Source organism: Vicugna pacos, chromosome X (genome assembly GCF_048564905.1).
Source record: "Vicugna pacos chromosome X, VicPac4, whole genome shotgun sequence".
In the NCBI taxonomy this organism is placed as follows: domain Eukaryota; kingdom Metazoa; phylum Chordata; class Mammalia; order Artiodactyla; family Camelidae; genus Vicugna; species Vicugna pacos.
This window is the reverse complement of record NC_133023.1, coordinates 43,384,023-43,404,122: the sequence shown is the minus strand read 5'-3', so window position 1 is coordinate 43,404,122 and position 20,100 is coordinate 43,384,023. Positions and strand designations below refer to the sequence as shown.

The window sequence follows — 20,100 nt, the reverse complement described above, 5'->3', positions numbered from 1 at the left end:
CTATTCTTTTCTCAAAGTGATTTCAGTACCTTGTTCAGTTTGACCCACATTTGAAAGCACTGCTTCAGTACTTTTTTACTGTTCATAGAATAAGATACATTCAACTTAGCCATGACCTATAAAGCCCCGCATAATCTGGCTCTTGCCTACCTCCTCAACCTCATATCCCACCCCTCTTGCCCTCAGCTCACTGTGCTGCAGCCACACTGGCCTTCCTGCACTTCCTAAGAACACCATTCCTCTTTATTCCCAGGGCCTTCTCACTTGCCACGGCATCAGTTGGGAACATCATTGCCTCCATTCTTATAACTCCCCCTCCTTCAGGTCTCAGGTTAAATATCAGGCCCTGCCTGACCCTCAGGCTAAATTGCCCCCACCCTTATTCTCTTTCCTGTCACCCTGTTCTGTCTCTTTATAGCCTTATCACAATTTGTAATTTGTATTTGTTTACCTCCGATCCTCTCCAGCTCCAGCTAAACTCTTGAGGGCTGAGTTTGTTCACCAAGATCTTGTTCCTGTCTGTCTGATTCACCGTTGCGTAACTAGTACCTCAACATGGTGCCTGGCCCAAAGTGCATGCTCAAAAGACACATCAAATGAGCAGAGATCTGAAGAACAAATGAAATGGCATTGGGGAGATGTGGAGAGAGTTTCTTGCAGATTCAACAGCATATGCAAAGACTTGGAAGCTAGACAGACTAAGAAACAGCCTAAGAATTTCAGCTTTGACTCAAGCATGGAGTCTGGAAAGGATGGCAGGAGTTAAATCATGAAGGGCCCAGCATAACCTTCCCTTTTGAGGAAGGTAGGTGTCCTTTTGAACCAATGGGGACTCACCAAAGGGTTCTAAACATGATGGTGATATGACTTGATTTGCCTTTTCAAAAGATCACACTGCCTACAGTGAAGAGTCTAGATTCCAGAGAACAAGACAAACAGGGAGGCCGTGACAGTATTCAGGTTAGAAATGGTGCTGGCCTTGATTAGGATAGTGGTGGCAGTCTCTTCATTAAGAGATGACATAATAAAATTTGGGAGATACACAGAAGATAAAAATGACAGGACTTGGTAATTGCATGGGGGTGGAGGAGAGAGGAGTCAGGGGAGTAGCTCAGGTTTCTGCTTTAACTGGGGTCATTCACAAAAGTAAGAGAAAGAAGGACAAAAAGGTTGGGAAGAGAAACAAAAAAGGTTGGGAGGAAGATGCCTTGAGTTGGAAAGAAGCTGAGGTCTTAGGTGTCTCTGGGGTGTTCAGGTAGAGCTGTTGAGTAACCTGTTGAATGCATAGGTCAGGAGAAATACCTGGACTTGAGGTATCAAATTAGCAAAGAGATAATAATTGAAGCCATGGAAGTGACTGTGATAATTTTAGGAAAAAGCAGAGAGACAGAAGACAAGAGAGCTCAGACCAAACCCTAAAGGGCACCAACATTTAAGAGTTGGACAAGGAGGAGTCTGGAAAGTAAAAAGGAATTACCAAGGAAGTAGAACACTGAGAGTGTGGTGTCATGGAAGGGGTTTAAGGAGGGAGTGGTCACTAGTGCCAGATGCTACTAAGTCAAGTAGGATAACCTCTGAAAAGATTCCATTGGATTTAGTGACACAGGCCATGGCAGATATTGATAGGAGTGCAGTATCAGGCAAGTAGTAGAGGCAGATTGGTGTGGGTTGAAAGATAAGTGGGAAGTGGGAAAATTAAGACAGTTAAATGTAGGCGACTCTTTTGAGAACATTTATAGAGAGAAGAGAGGGAGGTGGTTGGAGAGGGAGTTTTTTTGGTGATTGCTTGTTTTTAGATGGAAGAGACCTTCGCATGTTTAAATGGTGATGGGAAGGAGCAAGGGACAGATTCTTGGTGGAAGAAGTCAAGAACTTCCTTTTTGATGACTTCTGTTTACTCTCTGAAGTAGGAGGTGGGGTCATCTGCTGAGGGCTAGGGGGCAAATGGAGAAGTTAGGGGTTTGAGGAGAAGGGAGGTTAGAAATGGCTGTTGTGGAGCACGGGAGAGAAGGTTGCCTAGAGACCCACAGTAGAATTGTGGGTCAGCACCGAGGGCCTGGTAGAAGCTGGGGACCATGAGTTTACAGTGGCATGAGTCTGTGAGGTTGAATAGTTTTCTCCAGTAGTGTTTAGTTGCCTTGGCGCAGATACGGAAAAGGCGGACAGTTGGACTGATCCAAGGTTGGGATGTTGCCAGGCGGATGCGACAATCTTGGGAACTGATGCTACTGGCAAGAGAGTGGCGAAGTAAAGGACCGCGATGTCAGGTCTGAGCAGAGTAAAGAGTATCAAAGGCAAGTCCCCTATGAGCCAAGCCCTAGGGAAACTCTGGAACATGTGGAAGGGCTTCTAGAAAAGAGATTGGAGGAGAGCAGAGGGAGGAAGACCTGAGGTGGGACAGAAAGGCAGATTTGGGGGGTTGAGCCCGTAGACTAGGTAGTGTGGGACCAGGGAAAGGAAGGGAGGGCAAGCATAGGGGGAATTTTTAAGGGGAAGAAGGAGGGCCTTGAGGGCGGCCGTTGCGAGAATTGAGGCCGGCCCGACTGAGGGGGCGTGGCCAGGCGCAAATCCCGGGCGAGGGGGCGGGGCCCGGGTAACTGGGTCCCAGCGCCTCTGTGGCTGCGGCTGCCTCAGCGACGGCTCCCGCCTCCCCACCCCCCTTCCCCGGGCTCCTTCCCGCCCGCCGCCGCGGAGACCCAGGCCGAGGCTGGGGAGGACGGTGGAGCCGGGCCCAGGCTGTTCCCCTGCCCCCGCGGCTGGAGCGTCGTCCGGAGGGATTGGCTGAGGGAGAGTCCCGCAGCCCGAGCTCGCAGCGCACACGCGCGCCCCCCGCCACCGCCGTCCTCTCTTCCCTCCCTCCCCTTCCCTCTCCTCCCCTCCCCTCCGCCCCCCAGCCTCCGCTGCGGCGGGAGGAAGAACCCTTTCCGACCAGCCAGGAGAGCCCAGATCGATTCCCATTTGGGGAGAAAGAAGAGACCCCGCACTCGGAACAGACCGGCAGCTCGCCCCGGGGCCACGGAAGTGGCTCGTCTCTGAGGAGAGAGCCCTTGCCGAGCGTAGCCCCCGACCCTCACCCAGCCGCTGCCGCATAGACAGCGCTCCCCAGTGGGCCCCCGGCCCCGCCGAGCCCACACCCCGCGCGGGGCCCGGGCCGGCGATGCCTGGCACCGCAGCGGCTGTGGCCGCGGCTGCTGCTGGTACTGCCACGGCTGCCACGGCTGCTGGTCCGGGCCCGGGCCGGGGGCTCAAGTCTCCGCAGTGGGGCTGAGCCCGCAGCCCCGCCCCCCGAGCCTGAGGCCGCTGCTCCGCCGGGCGCCGGGCCTCCTCCGCCTGCGCCTCCGCCCCAGGAGCTGGAGCCAAGCGGGGAGCCCGGGCCCCGCGCCCAGGCCCGGACCATGCATGGCCACCGAGCCCCGGGGGGCGCCGGGCCTTCCGAACCCGAACACCCAACCGCGAACTCCCCCGGCATCGCTCCACCGGCCTATGTCGACTCGGACCCTGGAGCTTCGGAGCCTGGACTGCCGGTGCCCAGGGGCTCAGGTTTGGCTCTCGGCACCCCCTTGGATTCCCAGTTTGCTGGACCCTCGGACGCCAGCCTGGGCGTTGCTCCAGGCCCCCGGGTCTTGCCCTGCGGCCCCAGTCCTCAGCACCATCGGGCCCTGCGCTTCTCCTACCACCTGGAGGGCTCACAGCCCCGGCCTGGTGAGTGATCGAGAGAGCATGGGAGCCCGGGCCACGGGCCTGGGAGCGGGTTCTTGTTCTCGGGCCCTCTAAGCCCCACCTCGGGGCCGGCCCGTTCATCCCAGCCCTTCGAGTCTCCTCATCCCCCAATCCCTTCCTTCGCTTCTCGGCCTTCGTCCAATTCTTTCAAACCCTGTCCCCTGTCTCCTTTCTGTCCCCTGTGCCCCCTCAACCCTTCCGACCCCCTTCTCTTCTTCTGTCTGCTGAGGCTAATGGGAGAGGGAGCACTCTAAGAAAGGGGAGCAGGATTTCAAGGCAGTAAGGGGGGTTTGGTTGGAGGAACCGGGGTATGTTTTGAGGAATGGGAGAAAAGGAGTCTCCCATTTGCCAAGCGCCTGCATTGTGCCGGGCACTGGGCTGGGTGCTTTACATGGGTTCTCATTTCATCCTCAGGAGCCTCCTGTGAAGTAGGTATCATTAGCCCCACTTTTTTAGGGGAGGAAACTGAGGCTCAGAGAAGTTAAGTAACTTGCCCAAGGTCACACAGCTAGTATGGAGACAGGATTCAAAACCAGATCTATTTGAGTCTAAAGTCTGTGGTCTTTCTGCTTTCCAAACTGACGTTGGAGATCATGAAAGTAATGCCAAACCTTCTGCTTATGTGATTTTCTCCTGTACTGTTCAGCAGCTCTGGAGTATGAGTGGAAAAAAAAAAAAGAAGGATGGTGGATTGATCCAAGGTTGGGGTTTTGCCAGATGTGTGTGGCAGGAGGACAAGGGAAGGAGGGAGTAGAAGGTGCTGATGAGAGAGAAAGGTAGAAGAGGTGGGCCTTGAGGGCCAAGCCAGAGGGGAGGGCTGGAGGGGCTGGTAGGTAGGGAGACAGCAGAAAGGTGAGGAGGAGGCAGAATCCAGTTGTAGCAGAGCTGGAGAGCTGCAGGCCTACAGGGTTGTGAGGAGAAGTCGGGATGCTTGAACTTGGATTTGCAGAGATGGGGCAGTTCTAGGTCAGAATGGGGCCACAGACCACTGCCTAGAGAGGCCTTTGTGCTGCACAGACTTGAGTGTCTGAGGAGTCCAGCAGGGCCTCCTCCATCTGGGGACACCCTATGTGGACCTGAGCCCAGAAGCTATGGAGGAAGAGCAGTATCTTCCACTGGGCAGCACTGAAGGAGCTATTGAGCCTCTGGGGCCTCCCAGGGCTCACATCCCAGGCTCCACGGCTTGGGGGGCTGTGGCCCAGCACCAGGTAGCAGCAGTAAAGCATAAAGTATGAGCAAGATGTGTCCCTTGCTGCTCTTATGACCTTGGGCTAGTCATGGAACCTCTGGGAGTTTTCAGGGGCTCCCTGGGTGTGGGGCCAGAGATAACCAGCTGACAAGAGGACTTTAACACCCTGCCCAGCATGTTGCTCCTGCTGACTTTCCAAACTCCCCTTGACAGACACTGTGTGGAGCAGGCTACTCGCCCACTTTACTGCAGCACCTTCTTTCAGATCCCAAAATAATGCCAGAAGCACTCCCACCTCAGGGCGTTTGCATCTGCTTTTCCCTCTGCCTGGCAGCTCTTCCCCCTGCTGTCCACCTGGCTTGTTCCTCATCTTTCAGATCTCAGCTCAGATGTCAGCCTCCTCTGAGAGACTTTCCCTGATCACTTTAGGTAGGGCAACTTGTGGGTCTCCAAGGAAGGCACTTCCATCCTTGCCCTTAGCACATCTGCAATTAGCTTCTCCTATGTGCCTACTTATTTATTGCCTGTCTTTCACAACTAGAACATGAGCTCTGTGAAGGCAAGGGGATTGTTTCTGTTTTGTTCACCGTTGTATTCCCAGCAGTTAGCATAGTGCCTAGCACACAGAAGGTGCTCAACAAACCCTTGTTGAAGAAGTGCCTGAACAGATACAAAGGGAGCACATAGTAGGCCCTCAGTAACTACTGTCTAAGAGAAGGACAACTGGACTCTTACCCTCCAGATACTCTTGGTGTGGGAGTCAGTAGCTGGGCAGCATCTAGACCCCAGGTCTCTGGCCTCTGGCCTCTGGCCTCTGATCAATACACAGTGGTGATTCTGAGTCGCCTTCCCACTCCCCCAATCCTTCCAAATTGCCAATCACAGTACCTATCCTGAACCACACTCCCCTCCTCCCTGCAAAAAAGCAACACAAAGTTCCTGCAATACTTTTTCCCTGTGAAGTCCCTGCCTCTGTAATTGGTGGGTGTCTTTTTCTTTTTCTATTTGTTTTTTTTTTTCACTTCAAGATGAGGATTGGGAATAAGAAAGTGGTCAGGGAAGGACCTGGCCTTCCATCCAACTGTTCCTAACTGACTCACTTTGGGACCTTGAGTGAGTGACTTCCCTTCTCTGAGCCTCAATTTCCTCATCTAGAGAGTGCCGTGAGGAGTCTATGAGATACTGGTTGCAAAGCCTGCAGAATGAAATGAAATTTAAAAAAAAATAAGAGACAAACCTTCTGAAGAGGAGGCGGAGGAATTACTCAGGCCCTGGCAAGACAAGCGCTGGGCCATGTGATTCACAGCAACACGGGGCGTGAGAGGCCCGCCTCCCCCACTGCCCAGCCAGCCCAGGGGTAGGCACAAGTGACTTGCTTCTCTCTCCACAGGACTCGCCTATAATTGGCCCAAAGAGGGCAGGGTTGGCAGTTGTAGGGTGTGTGTGTGTGTGAGAGAGAGAGTCTTGAGCTACAATTAAAGGGTTGAAACATTTTAGTCCACATGTTAAGATTTCTGTGTGTCTCCCGGTTTCCTCCCTCAGACTGCTGAGGCCTTTATTGAATCACCCTTCGTAAGGGCCAGTGGCCCCATCCTGGGGGGGGTACTTTTAAAATTAATATATGTTATCCATGTGAAAAGTTTTGAATTGCTTCAAACTGCTTTCTCTTTTAGTTACCCTGATTCCTCATGGGAGGATGGGGGGATTGTTTTTATGCCCATTTCGTGGGATGATAAAACCTAAGGCCTTATTGGGTTACTGAGATAATTCATGAGATACCAGACAGGGCTCTGAGAGAGTCAGAAAGGAGTTCCCAGATGATGGTTTGCTCATTGAGATTTAGGGGGAAGGTGTGAGAGTATCTTTCCAGGTGCTGGGTGAGGGGTAGCTTGGGCCTGTCCTTAGCTTAGTTGAAAGAGTTGCACTTGATGTTAAAGCCTTTTCGTGGGTAGTGGAAAAACTGGTCCAGTTGAAGGGGTAGCAAGAGGGGCTGCTCCTTCTGATTTGGAGCCTGGGGCATCATGAGAGACTCTAAGAGTTAGAATTGGAGCTGGAAAGGCCCCTAGTCATTGTCTGGCTCTGGGTTTCCCAAACTGGATGAACGTCAGAATCTCTTGTTGACTTTGAAAAAAGTAAATGTGATTCCCAGACTCTACGTCCAGAATCTTAGGGTTGCAACCCAGGAATTTATTTTCAAAGCTCCCCAGGTGATTCTGATGTATAGCCTAGAATGGGAACCATGTTTGAGCTGGGGCATTGGAGGCTCCAAGAGGCAGTTTAGTCTGGTCCTACAGTGAGTCAGCATCATTATGATGCTGCACCAGCCTCCACTCTAAGGCCCTCTCCCCAAAGGCTCTATGTGGGCCTCCCACCATAACTCCCAACCTTGAAGGGAGGCATGGGACCTAAGCTAAAGGGAGTAAGTCAACCTCTCACCCACATACGCACAAACACTAGCAGCCTCAGTTTACCCTTTATGCCTAGCTCTCGTGTATGGCTGCCATTTGGCAATTCAAGCTGAAAGGAAGTTGCAGTTCAGGGACTCTAGGCAGAGGAAACCCTGGTATCAGCAGCACCCAGTGCACGGCCTGACCCAAAGGAAGGGCTCCAGAGGGGTGTCAGCAAGGTTTGTAGATTTAGGAGGAACTGGGAGGGCAGTTCAGGTAGGAAGTTTGGTGGGAGCAAAGTCACAGAGACATAGGGCATCCTGGGATGGGGGCTGGTATTGAAAGGGGTGAAGAGATAAGGCTTCGAAAGGGACTTTATCCTGAGGGCAAAGGTAGGGGAATGATGTGCTCAAATGCCGGTGTTTGCGAAATCCCCTTAGCTGCATGTGGAGAGTGGATGGTAGGGGCGAAAGAGTGGGATCAGGGAGACAGGCAGGTGGGGGTTGCAGTCATCCCAGCAAGAGGTGATGGTAGCTTGGGTTAGAGCGATGGCAGGAGAGGAAGGTAAGATCTGAGAGATATTTTGGTGCTCACGCAGACGGGTATTGGTGGTGGCTTGTATGTAGAGGCCAAGGAAGAGAGAAAAGTCCAGGATGAGCCTGGGTTGTTTTCTGAAACCAACTACAGTGACCTGGTGGATGATGGTGTGGCCATCTACATGCAAGAGAAGGAGCAGGTTTGGGGGCAGATACTGAGTTATGTTTGAGACTTGTTGCATTTGAGAGGCCTGGGGGGACATCCAAGGTGGATATGGTCAGCAGGCATTTGGATGTAGGGTTGGAAAGCCCAGAAGAGAGGTCTACACCAGAGATGTTTGGGAGTTCTCACCACCAATGCATACCACAGACCACATAGCGGCTCATGGGGAGAGTGTGCATGGTTCTGGGGGCTGGTCCCATCCTTGAAGACAGAGATAGTGAGGGGAGCAGAGTCACTCGGGAGGATCATTCATTACCTGCAAAACTTCTTTGCCTTAGAAGTGGCAAAGCAGTTTTTAAAACATTTGCATTAAGCTGAGCCCCTTTTCAAATACACTGAGGGTAGTGGCTATTGCAAAGAACCGAGGGAGTACTCCCGAAAAGCAAATCAAACACTGGTAAAGTAAATTCCTATGGCTCCCTTGATGTTCTCCCTGTTGAGGGCATCCCTAGAGGCCATAGGGGGAGGTTGCGCATGGAAGGGAGAAGAGGGGACTCATGACAGGAGGGGATGGTGGGCTCTGCTGGAGATTTTTGGAGAGCAGCAGTTTGAGATTCCAGGATTGTGTCTGGGAAAGGGCCCAGATTTGGTGCCTATTCAGCTGGGGCCTTCCAGATCAATACAACCCAATGTAAAGACTCTGGGTAGCTGTGAAAAGGACTTCCCCAGACAGAACTAAAACAATTGAAGTTTCCAAGTTGCAAATGGTTGGCCTCTTCAGGTGCCTCTGCCCCAGGGGGAGGGCCTGGCTGGGGCTACCTGCTCCTTCAAGGGTGAGTGGCAGCTAACAGTGCCCCAGACAGATACCAACCATGGCTTTCTGGGGGCCAGTTAGCTAAATGTCTTAGGCAGATGTGGAGCTGGCCAGACGTTGACTGGGTGGGGCTAGGACCTGTCTGGAACGAGGGCAGGAAGCGCAGTCTGCCATTGGCCAGCCCCGAAGAGTTAAATGCCCTCATCTGGGGAGAGCAGACATCCTTGGAGCAGTGAGTCCAGTCTCTCCAGGCTTCAACACCAAGTTCCTTGGAGCTGGAAGGCCTCACACCTCCAAAAGGTGCCCCAAGATGCAGGGTAATAGCACTCCTGACTCTGCCCCTGGTTCACTGTGTCCCCAGGCTTCCCTTCCCACTGCAGGGCCTTAGTTTCCCCGTTTGTAACATGGAGGACCTAGTCATTGCATTTGCCTGGCATGTAATAGGGCATCAATAAGTACTTGGTGAGCAAATAGAGCATTTCTCCATTTAACAAGTTCTTATTGAGTACCTACTACGTGCTTGGCTCTGTGTGAGTTGCTGGGTGGCAGCAAGGCAGGCACAATCCCTGTTCTCATGGAGCTCCTTTCTGGCAGGGAAGACACACATTCCTGACAAGTAATTCCAAGCGCAGATGCTGCAGGACCATATGAGGAGGAAGCGGGCGGGGAAAAGAGGACACTTGAGTTGAGATCCAAAGGATAAATAGGAGTCCAGAGGTAAAAGAGAAGCGGAGAAGCCATTCAGGCCCATGGGAATGACATGTGCCAAAGCCCCAGGCAGAGGAGAGCACTTTCGAGGAACAGACAAGAGGCCTTTGTGGCTGGAGGGTGGGGGTGGGGAAGTGCTCACGAGCTGGGCCTTACTTGTCCCCTGCTCAGGAGTTTGGAGTTCACCCCGGAGGCAATGGGAGCCCTTCCCCAGACTACAGGAATTGAAGGGGACTGTGTTTTCACAAGCCGGTTGTGGTGTGGAGAATAGCTTGTAGAGGGCCCTGAGGATGGGCGGGAAATCAGTTAGGAGGCTGGAGTGGGAGGGGGAAGTCTATGGATTCCTGAGCTCCTAGGAAGTTGAGTCTGCAGGGTTTGGGGTCTGGCTGGATGTGTGAGATGAGCGAGAGGGAGGAGTTGCAGAGAAAGCCCAGCCTCTGGTTTAGGGAGCTGGGTGGATGGAGGTGCCTTTCCTGGGGTGGGGAAGCAGGAGGAGGAGCCACTAGGGGCTGGGGTATGCCTGTGGTTCAGGATGCCCTGAGTCTGAGGAGCCCGAAGAAGGGGAATCTAGGTGGCAGTGCCCAGTAGGCATCAACCGTGCCCATCTGGGCCCCAGACTGAGGGTAGAAGGGTGAGGGGCACAGGTGTGTCGCTGAGGCCCAGAGAGGGAACTGAAGGCTTTTCTGGGTGCTGGCGCCTTCTCACCCTCCGTGGCACTTCCCCATGGCCCGAGCAGAGAAGGGGTTAAGTCAGGGAGGGAAGGCTCCAGTAGAAAGAGGGAAAAAGGCGGGACTGGCAGGGCTGGCCCCAAGGAGCTGCAGCTGGCATAGAAGCCCTTCCGCCTGGGCCTGCTAGGCCCTCGCCGCCGCCTACGCCGCCTTCAACTTCACCTTCACCTTCCCTGCTCCCCCTCCAGCTTCTTCCTGGCTCCCCTAGGCCGGGCCTCCCTGCCTAATGCATTCCAGGTGTAGACTCAGCCCCCCTCCCCCACCCGGGGCTGCCAGGGAAGGGGGCAGGGAAGGTGCGGGTCTCTTTCACTCTGCATCTCTTAGGGGCTCCCAGTCTCCAGATCTCACTGCTTGTCTCCGGAGAATTCTTTCAGGGCTCTCTGTTTGGGCCCCTTGTCTCTGGCAGGGGCAGGCAATGGTGAGAGGCCCTCACAGCTCTGCCACTTTCTGGCTTCATGTGACCCTGGGTGAATCAGCTCATGCCTCTGAGCCTCGGTTTACTCATCTATAAAATAGGGTTATCGGCCCCACCTCCTAGGGTTGTTAGGATTAAATGCCACAGGTAAAGCACTCAGTATGGTACATTGTAGCCATGTTCAACAAGTGGCCCTGGCCTGCCCTTTTGGTCCCTGCCTCTTTGCCTCTCTGGGCCGTCATCCCTCACTGTCTCTGTCTTCTCCCTTCTAACTTGTCCTCCCTTTTTTTCTGTCTCCTCCTCTAGCTGTCTAATTCTCTAGGTCTCTGTAGTTTTCCTGTCTTCTTCTTCCTCGTCTTTGTCCCGTCTCTCTGTCTTTTTCCCTCATAATCTCTGTCGCCAACTCTCGATTTTGACCAGGCCTCTGGGGATGGGGGAGGGGGGATGGGTGGGTGTTGGGGTCCCTGGGGTCACACACAACATGGGTCAGAGGGGCCATCCCCTAGCGGCTTTGTCCTCAAGGGGAGGGAAATCCCGGCCAGCGTGGCAGCCCCAGCACCGGGTAATTACTGCCCCCAGTGCTCCCAGCTGCAGCTCCACTCCCTTCCCTTCCTGTCCTCTGAAGTTCCCAGCCCCTCCCCGGGGGTGGAGCTACCACCCCCAGCCTTCTCTGGCCTCAGGTCCAGAGACGCTTGAGAGGAGGTGGCCAGGCCCTCACAGCAGTCAAGCAACTGGAAGAGGGATGGGCTGTCTCTGCTCCCATGTGGCTGTGTGGTTTGTGTGTGTGTGTATATGTGTGTGTGTGGGGGGGTGCACACGCGCACACTAATATGCCTGGCTGCCTAGCTGTCTTTGTCGTTGTGGATATCTTAATATTCTTGTTTCTATATACCCATGTGTATGTTTGAGTATGTGTCATTATATATCCGTGTGTGTCTGTGTGTATCTTTGGGTCTGTATATGTTATATGTTCCTGTATTCCTACTTGTGTGGCACCTTGGCTCAGTCTGAGCCCCTGAGGGCTTTTAGATGTTTCTGCATGTGGGTCTCTGTAGATCGTGTGTGTGTGTGTGTGTGTGTGTGTGTACGTGTCTGTGTGTGTGTTTCTGTGCCAGTGTCTGTCTCTGTATGGCTCCTATGGGTCTGTATCTTGGTTCTAGTGGTTGGCATAGGAGGAGGGTGCCTGTCTGTCTTTTGGCCTTTCTTGCCCCTTCCTCCTGTTCTGGAACTTTCTGGCAAACCCAGGACTCTGTTCAGTGTGCCCTTCAAAAACACTTTCACCTCCACACCCCTAGTATCTACACCTTTCCTCACTTTTTTTCCCTTGCCTGCAGAACTGTAACCTGAAAAAATACACCCCAGCCTGGACAGCTGAACTCAAAAACCATTTCCTTTAGAAAGGCCTCTCCCCTCCCCCTTCAAATATGCCTTCTTTCCCAACTGAGCAAATGTTGACTAAGGATGTGCTCTGTGACTCCTGTCACAGACACACTTGGGATCCAGTCCCAGCTTAAGCACTTCTAGCTGTGTATCCTCAGGTAAATTATTTTGCTTCTCTGTGCCTCAATTTCCTCATCTGTAAAATGGAGCTAATAACATACAGGGTTGTTAGGAGGATGCCATACAAGAAAACAGCAACACAATGCCTGGAGCAGAGTAGAAACAACAAACAGTTGACTCCCCCATACCTTATATCCTCCACTAAAAAGTGAACACCTCGAGTTCCAGAGAGTTCTAAAAGTTCTTACAATCCCCTCCTGTCTTCTCCAGGCATCCTGCACAGGGCAGAACGTAAACTGGACCAGACAGAACAAAAGGCAGATTCCAGTTCAGGAACTGCTGACCAGTATCGCATGAGCCAACTTCCTGAGGCTGCTCAGGCCTAGAAGAGACTGGGCCCTTCACGGGGTGGAGGAGGGGACCTCCAAAGCTGCCGCCCAAGGGCCAGAGCACATCAGATAGAACAGGAGGTAAATGGCAGAGGTGGAAGGAGCCTTGAGGACCATCTTAACTAAGATATTGCAAAGGGGTGGCCCACAAGTTGAATTTGACTCACAAATTTCATTTGGCCTACTCATTGTTTTTAAAATTAGGATATTTTACATAAAAGCGTAGATTTCTGATTCTCTCGAAATACTGGAAGACCTGAAATTTCAGGGCTCCTTTACTGCAAGGTGACAGAGGGGAGAAGCTGCTGTCCCTACTTTGGGTGAGGTTTATGCTCTCCCATTTACCCCTGTCCTCACCATTCCCTATTGCATTATTGTCCCATTTTACAGAATGTCCTCACTTTACACAAGGGGCCACACTTTACAGAAGTGTGCTTCACTTTACAGAAGAAGCCTCACTTTACAAAAGACTTCCTCCCTTTTACAGAACAGCCTTCTATTTTGTCAAAGAGTCCTTCATTTACAGAAGTCACCCATTTTACAAAAGGGTCTTTATAGAACTCTCCTCACTTTACAGAATGTCCCTCCACTTTGAAGAAAGCGCCTCCGTTTTGTAGAAACTTCTTCCCTTTACAGAAGGGGCCTTCTTTTTATCAGAGAGACCTCCATTTTACAGACTGTTTCTCCATTTTTCAGGAGGGAAGCGCCTTACTTGCCAGAATGAGTCCCACTTTACAAAAGTGCCTTCACTCTGCAGAAGGTGCCTCCATTTTTCTGCAGAATCCTTACGTTCACAAGACCAGTCCACTTCAAGAGAGGAACCTTCAGGCTATACACACAAGGTTCCTGTAGACAGCACCCCTTGCACTTCTGATTCTTGACAGAGCTTTGTGTTTAAACTTTCAGAGAGAACATCTGCCAGGCCAAGCAAGGCCTGGGTGCAGTCTGACCACAAAGGAGGAACAGGGCAGCTGGGCTGGACCTCACATTCAAGGGGCAGGTGGGAAGAGGTGGGGCAGCTACGCCTTTACTCCCTGCTTTTTTTCTCAAGCTGAGGAACTCGCCTTCCCCCATGGAGCTGGCTTGCCAAAGGACACTTTCTTATTTGCTGTTGTTCTTTTTTCTCCACTCCCTCTGTTCTTTTTCCCCACCCCACCACACCCCACCCCACCCCCAGGAATTCCAACTGTCCCAGGGGCCTACCTCAGCCTGGAGAGGCAGAGATCTGGGGGCTGCTGGGAGAAATGTGCACTGGGGGTCAGGAGGCCTGAGTGCTGGCTTCTGCCTGCTCTAGCATCTCATCGGTTCCTCACCATGAGAAGCACGCACATATTCTCCCCATTTTGTAGATGGAGAAATTGGGGTCCAGAGTGGTGAAGCAGTTCTCCAGGTCACCAGGGAGTTAATGGCTGTGATCCAGCCTGGGGCCCTATTAGCTGTCTTGAGGTTAAGCCAAGTCTACAGCTGGAGAAGGGAGATGGGGTGCTGCTGGCCAAGGGAGGGGGAGAGCTGGGAGCTGAAATTCCCGGGAAGAGGTGAGGGTCCAATTCCAGTGGTAATGGGGAAAAGGAGGAGTCTTTGCCCTCAAACTCAGCTAGAGGGTACACCTGCTCTGCCAGTAAGCCCAGAAGCACACACTCAGGGCACCTTTCAAGCAGGGGCATGAAGCGACCAGCGACAATTTTTGGAAGGATTTTTGCTATTTCGGTAACAGTAAGTTGTCATGGGAAAATTCCAAACTCTGCTATACTTCTTGACACTTATTTTGTTTTTGGTTTATATATTTGAATTGAATTGGAATTGGGGAGAGGGGATACCATTGTCTTTTCTCTGCCATCCCGCCTCTAGTAAGAATCCCATCCTGACTTGAAGAGCTGTCAAGGAGAGTGGGGCTGGATTCTGTGTCCGTCTCTGGCTGGGTTTGCTCATGTTTCTCGGTGTGTTGATAGCTCTGTGTTGGGATGCTGCCTGCAGCCTGTGGGTTTATGTATCTGTGTGAAGAGTTTTGTGTCTTTGTAGATATGCAGTTCTGTTGGCTTTCAAGTTCAACCCACGTTGCTCTGTGGGTGGGTGGGGGGCACTATGCTTTTTCCCTTCTTTGTGTCATGGACTCCCCCAAACCAGGGAGCTGTGATTATTATACTATTTTCCAGACAAGCAAACTGAGGCTCAGATAGATGGCGAGGCTTGCCCAGGGTCACACAGCTAGCGAATGAGGCTACTGGGATTTAACTGGGGTCTGTGTGATTCCTGAACCAGATATTCCCAGTGAAGGCTCCGCAGCACCTTATCCCATGTAGTCTGGTCAGTGAGTGTCATCACGCCACTCTTCTTAGAAATAGTCAAGTACCACAGGTGTTTAATTATTGATTTTATTTTTTAATAAATAAGACCAGATTCAAGGTTGTCCCTGAAATAATGTCACTGTCACAAACATTTAGGTGCCTATTACAGGGAAATTAGGTAGAGCCCACAGCTTGTCTGAGGCTTAAATGGACAAGAGTCTGGGGGGCCCTGGCTGCCAGGTGCCACCTCAGAGGCCTGAGTCTTCCTCATTCACTAGAATCCCTTCCTGACTAGGGTTGCTGGAATTCACCCCGAAAAAGTACAGTTAGATTTGAATTTCAGTTACACAGCAAAGGTTTTTTAGTATAGCATAATAAATTTTAGTACAACTATGCATGAGGCGTGCTTATACTAAGAAATTATTCATTGCTTATCTGAAATTCAAACTTAGCTGGGCATCCTGTCCCGGGCCTCTCCCTCCCTTGAGTTTCCCAGTCCCGACAGGCTGACCCCCTTGCACTTCCTTAGCCGCACTTAGCCCTTCCTGCATGAGAGTCTCTTGTCTTTGAGATTGGGAGCTCCCTGAGGGTCAGGACCAAGATAGCCCTTCAGCCTGCAGAGAGCTGGTTGGAGCACACACCCTCACGCCCACAGCAGAGACCAGGCAGAGCCCAGGCATCCTGGGATGCCCAGGGTGGGCTTCCTGTCGGCAGCAAGAGACCCCCGAGTGTGGTTGTATGTGCGTAAGCTTGTGCTGAGCATGCTGCATGTAGATGTGTGAGCATCTCTGTGGTCCTCACTGGGTCTCTGATTGAAGGCTGTGCACAGTGTATGGCTTGGTACGTTTTCACAAAGTGTCATGCTGTCTGCTCATGTGACTTTCTGTTTGGGGCATGGGTTAGGGCTCTTTGTGGCCTCTGCTCTAATGGGTACTGGGGACTCTGGTAAACCCAGTGGTCAAGGGAACAGTGCTAGAGGAGGACCTTGTCAGTATGTAGGTGTGGTGTGGGTACCTGTGTGAGAGAGAATATCATGGATTATCAACCTTAAATAATGGAATGGAGAAAATCAATGCAGGACCTAACTAGGGGCAGGGAAGTGGAGTATGTGTAGGGGATGGGTCAGTGGGAAGGGCCATGGTACCTAGGGCAGGAGACAGCCTCCCTTGGGAGCTCCTCTAGAAGAGAGGTAGGATTTTCACACACTCCAGCACAGAGTCTACTGGGCTCAGAACAGGGCTCAGAAATATTGGGGGACCAAACTAAGCCAAGGAGAGCCAGGGTGTAGCATGGTTGTTAAGGACCAAGAGGCCTAGCTGAGAAATTTCTATTTTCTCTACAGACAATGGGGAGTCATGGAAGGTTCTGGTGCAGATAAGTGTCATGACCTGAACTGGAGGTCCATCTAGTCACCTGGAGGTGACCTGGAGCCAAGGGGGCCACTAAGGGGAAACATAGGAAGAGACAGGGAAATGTAGGCAGAAGGACAGGGACAGGGAACCCTGAAATAGGAGAGGGAGGGATCTTAAATCTTCTTCCCTCAGGGAAGCCCTGCCTGGTTCTTGGCCAGACCTTGTCTCCTGAACTGGAACCCTGTTGCCATAATCTGTGGGCAGGCTTGAGGGTATTGCTCTCACTAGCCACACCAGCTCACAACTTTCTAAAGCACTGGGGCACACCCCTGCCCCTCTGGGTTCCCCTCTTTTCCAGCTTCCTCTTGGAAAGCAGGGTTAAGAAAAGGAGTCCTGTCTAGAATCAGTCTGCTGAAAGTCTGTCACTGATTTGCTGTGTAACCTCGGGCAAGTCACTACCCCTCACACTGCCTTCATCTCCTCATTAGAAAATTGGGTTGACAGTCCGTGCCCCTCTCACCTGGGAATCCAGGGTGTCCCTGAATAATTCAAATCCCATTCTGCAGGGCTGCCTGCAAGGAGGCAGGGAAAGGAGGGACTGTGGGCTCCTGGGTGAGGTGGGTGAGGAGGGAGCAGAGAGTGAGCCAGAGCAGGACCACAGAGGGTGATATGGTCACCTCATGCTGGGACAAACAGTGGAGAGAGGTAGAGGCCCCAATCAGGGGCCTCGCTGCCCTGTACAGACTGGCTTGCCCAGGAAGGCCTGCCTGCTTTGAGCTGTGGAGACAGGGCCAGCAGGGCACCTCCAGGCCCAACGAGGCAGGCGAGGAGCACCTGGGATCCGGGCACCTATATGTGTATCCCTGAGAGGGGTCTCTGCACGGTGAGGTGCCTGGCTTTGCTCTCTGTGTCTCTGGCCCTGTCAGCAGCTCTCCACGTCTCTCACTTTCTCTGGCCATGTGTTTCTCGAACTATGTCTCAGCTTGTGCCACCCTCCAAGGTGATTCATCCTCCTCAACCCCACGCCCAGGGGGAGGGCAGGGCAGGACCAGACCAGGATGTGCTGAGCAGGGCAGGGTGAGCAGCCCAGCTGAGCTGAGAGGAGCACCTCCTCCCTCCCAGCCAGGGCCCTGCCTGCTCAAGTGGGAAAGGAAGTGAGGAAACTGCACCCAAAGCCAGGTAGGGGGGTGAGGGGAGGGGGGCTCAGCCTGGGACCTGAGGCACCATGCTCCCTCAGGGCTGGGAGGGGACCTTTAGCCTGAGTCCCCTGGGGCCTATGTGACTAGATTATGGCCTGGATGGAGTCAAGGACCCAGGGAAGCTGCTGGAACCCTGTGGGTTGGGCTACTCCTTCCCTCCAGGACTGGGAGACTTAAAATTCCTTGCTGCTTTCTTTTTTTTTTTTTTTGCCTATGTGACCTGGTCTCTGTGTGTGTTGTAGCTGTGTGTATTTGCACCAGAGACCACATGTGACACCATGACTGTTTAGACTAGGAGGCAAGTGTCATGTGTATGTATACTTGAGCCCCTAAGACACAGGGACACCGTGGACATGTTTGTTTCATGAGTATGACATAGTAAAATTATACCATGTGTCTGCGATTGTGTGTCTGTTTCTGGATACATGGTGGCATGTGACTTTGTACTGTTTTGCCATTGTGTAAGGTTGTGTCTGACATGGCATAATGATCGTGTAGCTGTAGTCTTGAGACTGTGAACCATTTGCAGGTGTGTGAACCTGCAATACCATATTATCATGTGTATGACACTCCAATTGTGAGTGGCCTTGCAGTTGTGAGAAACAGTGTAAATGACACTGTATTTTTTTGTGACTCAGTGGATCCCTATTTGAAGACTTTATAAGTGGGTATGTGATGGTAAGTGATTAGGGGATTGTATGAGGCCGTGTGTGAAACGGTAGGTTTGCCACTGTGTGACTTACATCTTTGTGACTGTGCGTGACCATGTTTGCCAGTATGAGGCTGTGTGATAGTATGTGGAGTTGTGACTGTGGGTCTCTGTGACTATGTGTGATGAGGCTTTCAGGAGAATGATGGCATGTGATTGGATGTTTGAATTTGTGTGGCCCCACAGTTATGCGAAACAGTGTAAATACCACCACATGTTTATGTGACTGAATGGGCCCATTTGTGATTGGTCATGTAGGAGACTGTATGACATGGGGTGAGGGACCCTCTGTAGCTGTGCTGGGGCACAGCAAAACCGATACCACACATGGGTGGGAGCTCTGGGGGCTCTTGGCTGCCACTCACTCTCTCGTCCTCACACCTGTTTGCTTTCATCCCTCCCTACACGGCAGCCTTGCATGGCTCCCTTCTGCTCACAGGATGGTCGCCCAGCTCCTCAGACTGCCATCCAGAGCCTGCCCTCTCTGCTCTGCCCTGCTGTCCCCCTACCTCCACCCCAACTCCCCGACCTCTCTATTATCTGAAACCCGCCAGAGCTCCCTGCCCAGCCAAGCCCACACTCCTTCCCTCAGGATGTGTCATCCCTGTGGGGCAGGTCCCTCACACCTCCCAGTCTGAAACTTCTCTCCCAAGTGTGACCATCTCCCTCAGGACCAAAGACCCCCAGGTGGGTTTAGGGAGCCCACAGTGAAGGAAGAGGGACAGTGCAGAAAGGCTTCCCTTTTCCTCAATTTTTTGCCTTGTGTTTCAAAGCTGTTCCTGTGACCTGAATTCTGTGTGCTGGCTGTGTATGGGTGTGGAAATAGAGGAGGGTAGTACAGATTAGTAAGAAGCTGGGATTTTAAGAAGCAAAACTTTTGTTCATGAAATAAAATTCCATCATTTTCAGCTATATAAAATTGTAGAAAAGGAAGTCCAGATATCCTTAGAATCTTAAGAAAAAGGGTGAAGAATGGTTTAGGCTTAGCAAACTCACTGGGGGTATATAAACTTGTACATAAACTGTAGGGTGCTTGCGCCCACCTCCAGCCTAATTAAATTCCCCAATAATAATTCCTGCTGATATACAAGGCATCAATGTACTAATCACAAAGAACTCTTGTCTGTTACTGAAAACAGCCAGCTACAACTCTGGGCCTGCTCTCCATCAGAGGGCTGGAATAGGGGCTTCCCAGAAAGGCAGTGTGGCCAGGAAAAGGCTCAGGAAACCCCGATACTGCAGATACCTGCTAAGACATACAAGTCCCTCGTCTCCTTTAGGGTAATGTCAGTTGCTTCATACCCAGTTTCTCCCTTTCTGCAGGGCTGCACCAGGGGAACCGGATCCTGGTTAAAAGTTTGTCCCTTGACCCTGGCCAGAGCCTTGAGCCTCATCCAGAAGGTCCCCAGCGGCTTCGCTCAGACCCAGGTCCCCCCACTGAAACCCCCAGCCAGCGTCCTTCGCCACTGAAGCGGGCACCAGGCCCAAAGCCACAGGGTAAGTGGTTCCAGAGCAGGGCAGAGAAATGGCCCAGGAGAGGGGACAGAGGAGGGGAAAGGTTGGCCAGTGGCAGAGGAGAGGGCTTCTTAGAAGGATAGGAAGTATCATGGTCTAGAGGCAGAGGGCTGTGGCCTGGGGCTAGTGTGCACATACTGGCATCTCATCTCAGGCCGGCTCTGTGTGTCCCTCAGGACAGAAGTGCACGCTGGGGTTTTGTGGAGGGGCCTGTGGCCTGGCTATGACAGCAGACTCCAAACTCAGCTCTTTGGGATCTCTCCTCTCTCTTTTTCCCGCCCATCTCTCTAGTTCCGCCGAAGCCCAGCTACCTGCAGATGCCCCGGATGCCCCCCCCACCTGAGCCCATCCCACCTCCGCCATCTCGCCCACTGCCTGCAGACCCCCGAGTGGCCAAGGGCCTGGCCCCGAGGGCAGAGGCCAGCCCCAGTTCCGCAGCAGTATCCTCGCTGATTGAGAAATTTGAAAGGTAAGTCTGGCCCCTGGGGGAC

At 52.4% G+C, this 20,100-nt stretch overlaps 1 protein-coding gene across 3 annotated transcripts in view; it reads left to right on the top strand.

Annotated features, from left to right (window-relative positions):
* The first annotated feature begins 2,595 nt into the window (after window positions 1-2,595).
* The window catches only part of FGD1 (FYVE, RhoGEF and PH domain containing 1), a 36,890-nt gene continuing 19,385 nt past the window's right edge, over window positions 2,596-20,100 (top strand). The window contains exons 1-3 of one of the 3 annotated variants that reach the window (XM_006218262.3): window positions 2,596-3,702; window positions 19,418-19,591; window positions 19,901-20,078. In XM_006218262.3, coding sequence (XP_006218324.2) covers window positions 3,396-3,702; window positions 19,418-19,591; window positions 19,901-20,078 — 659 coding nt within the window. In that variant the 5' untranslated portion in view covers window positions 2,596-3,395. Of the gene's footprint in view, window positions 3,703-17,346; window positions 17,366-19,417; window positions 19,592-19,900; window positions 20,079-20,100 lie in introns of those variants that run through there. The other 2 variants (XM_072955684.1, XM_072955685.1) reach the window with 2 other exon arrangements.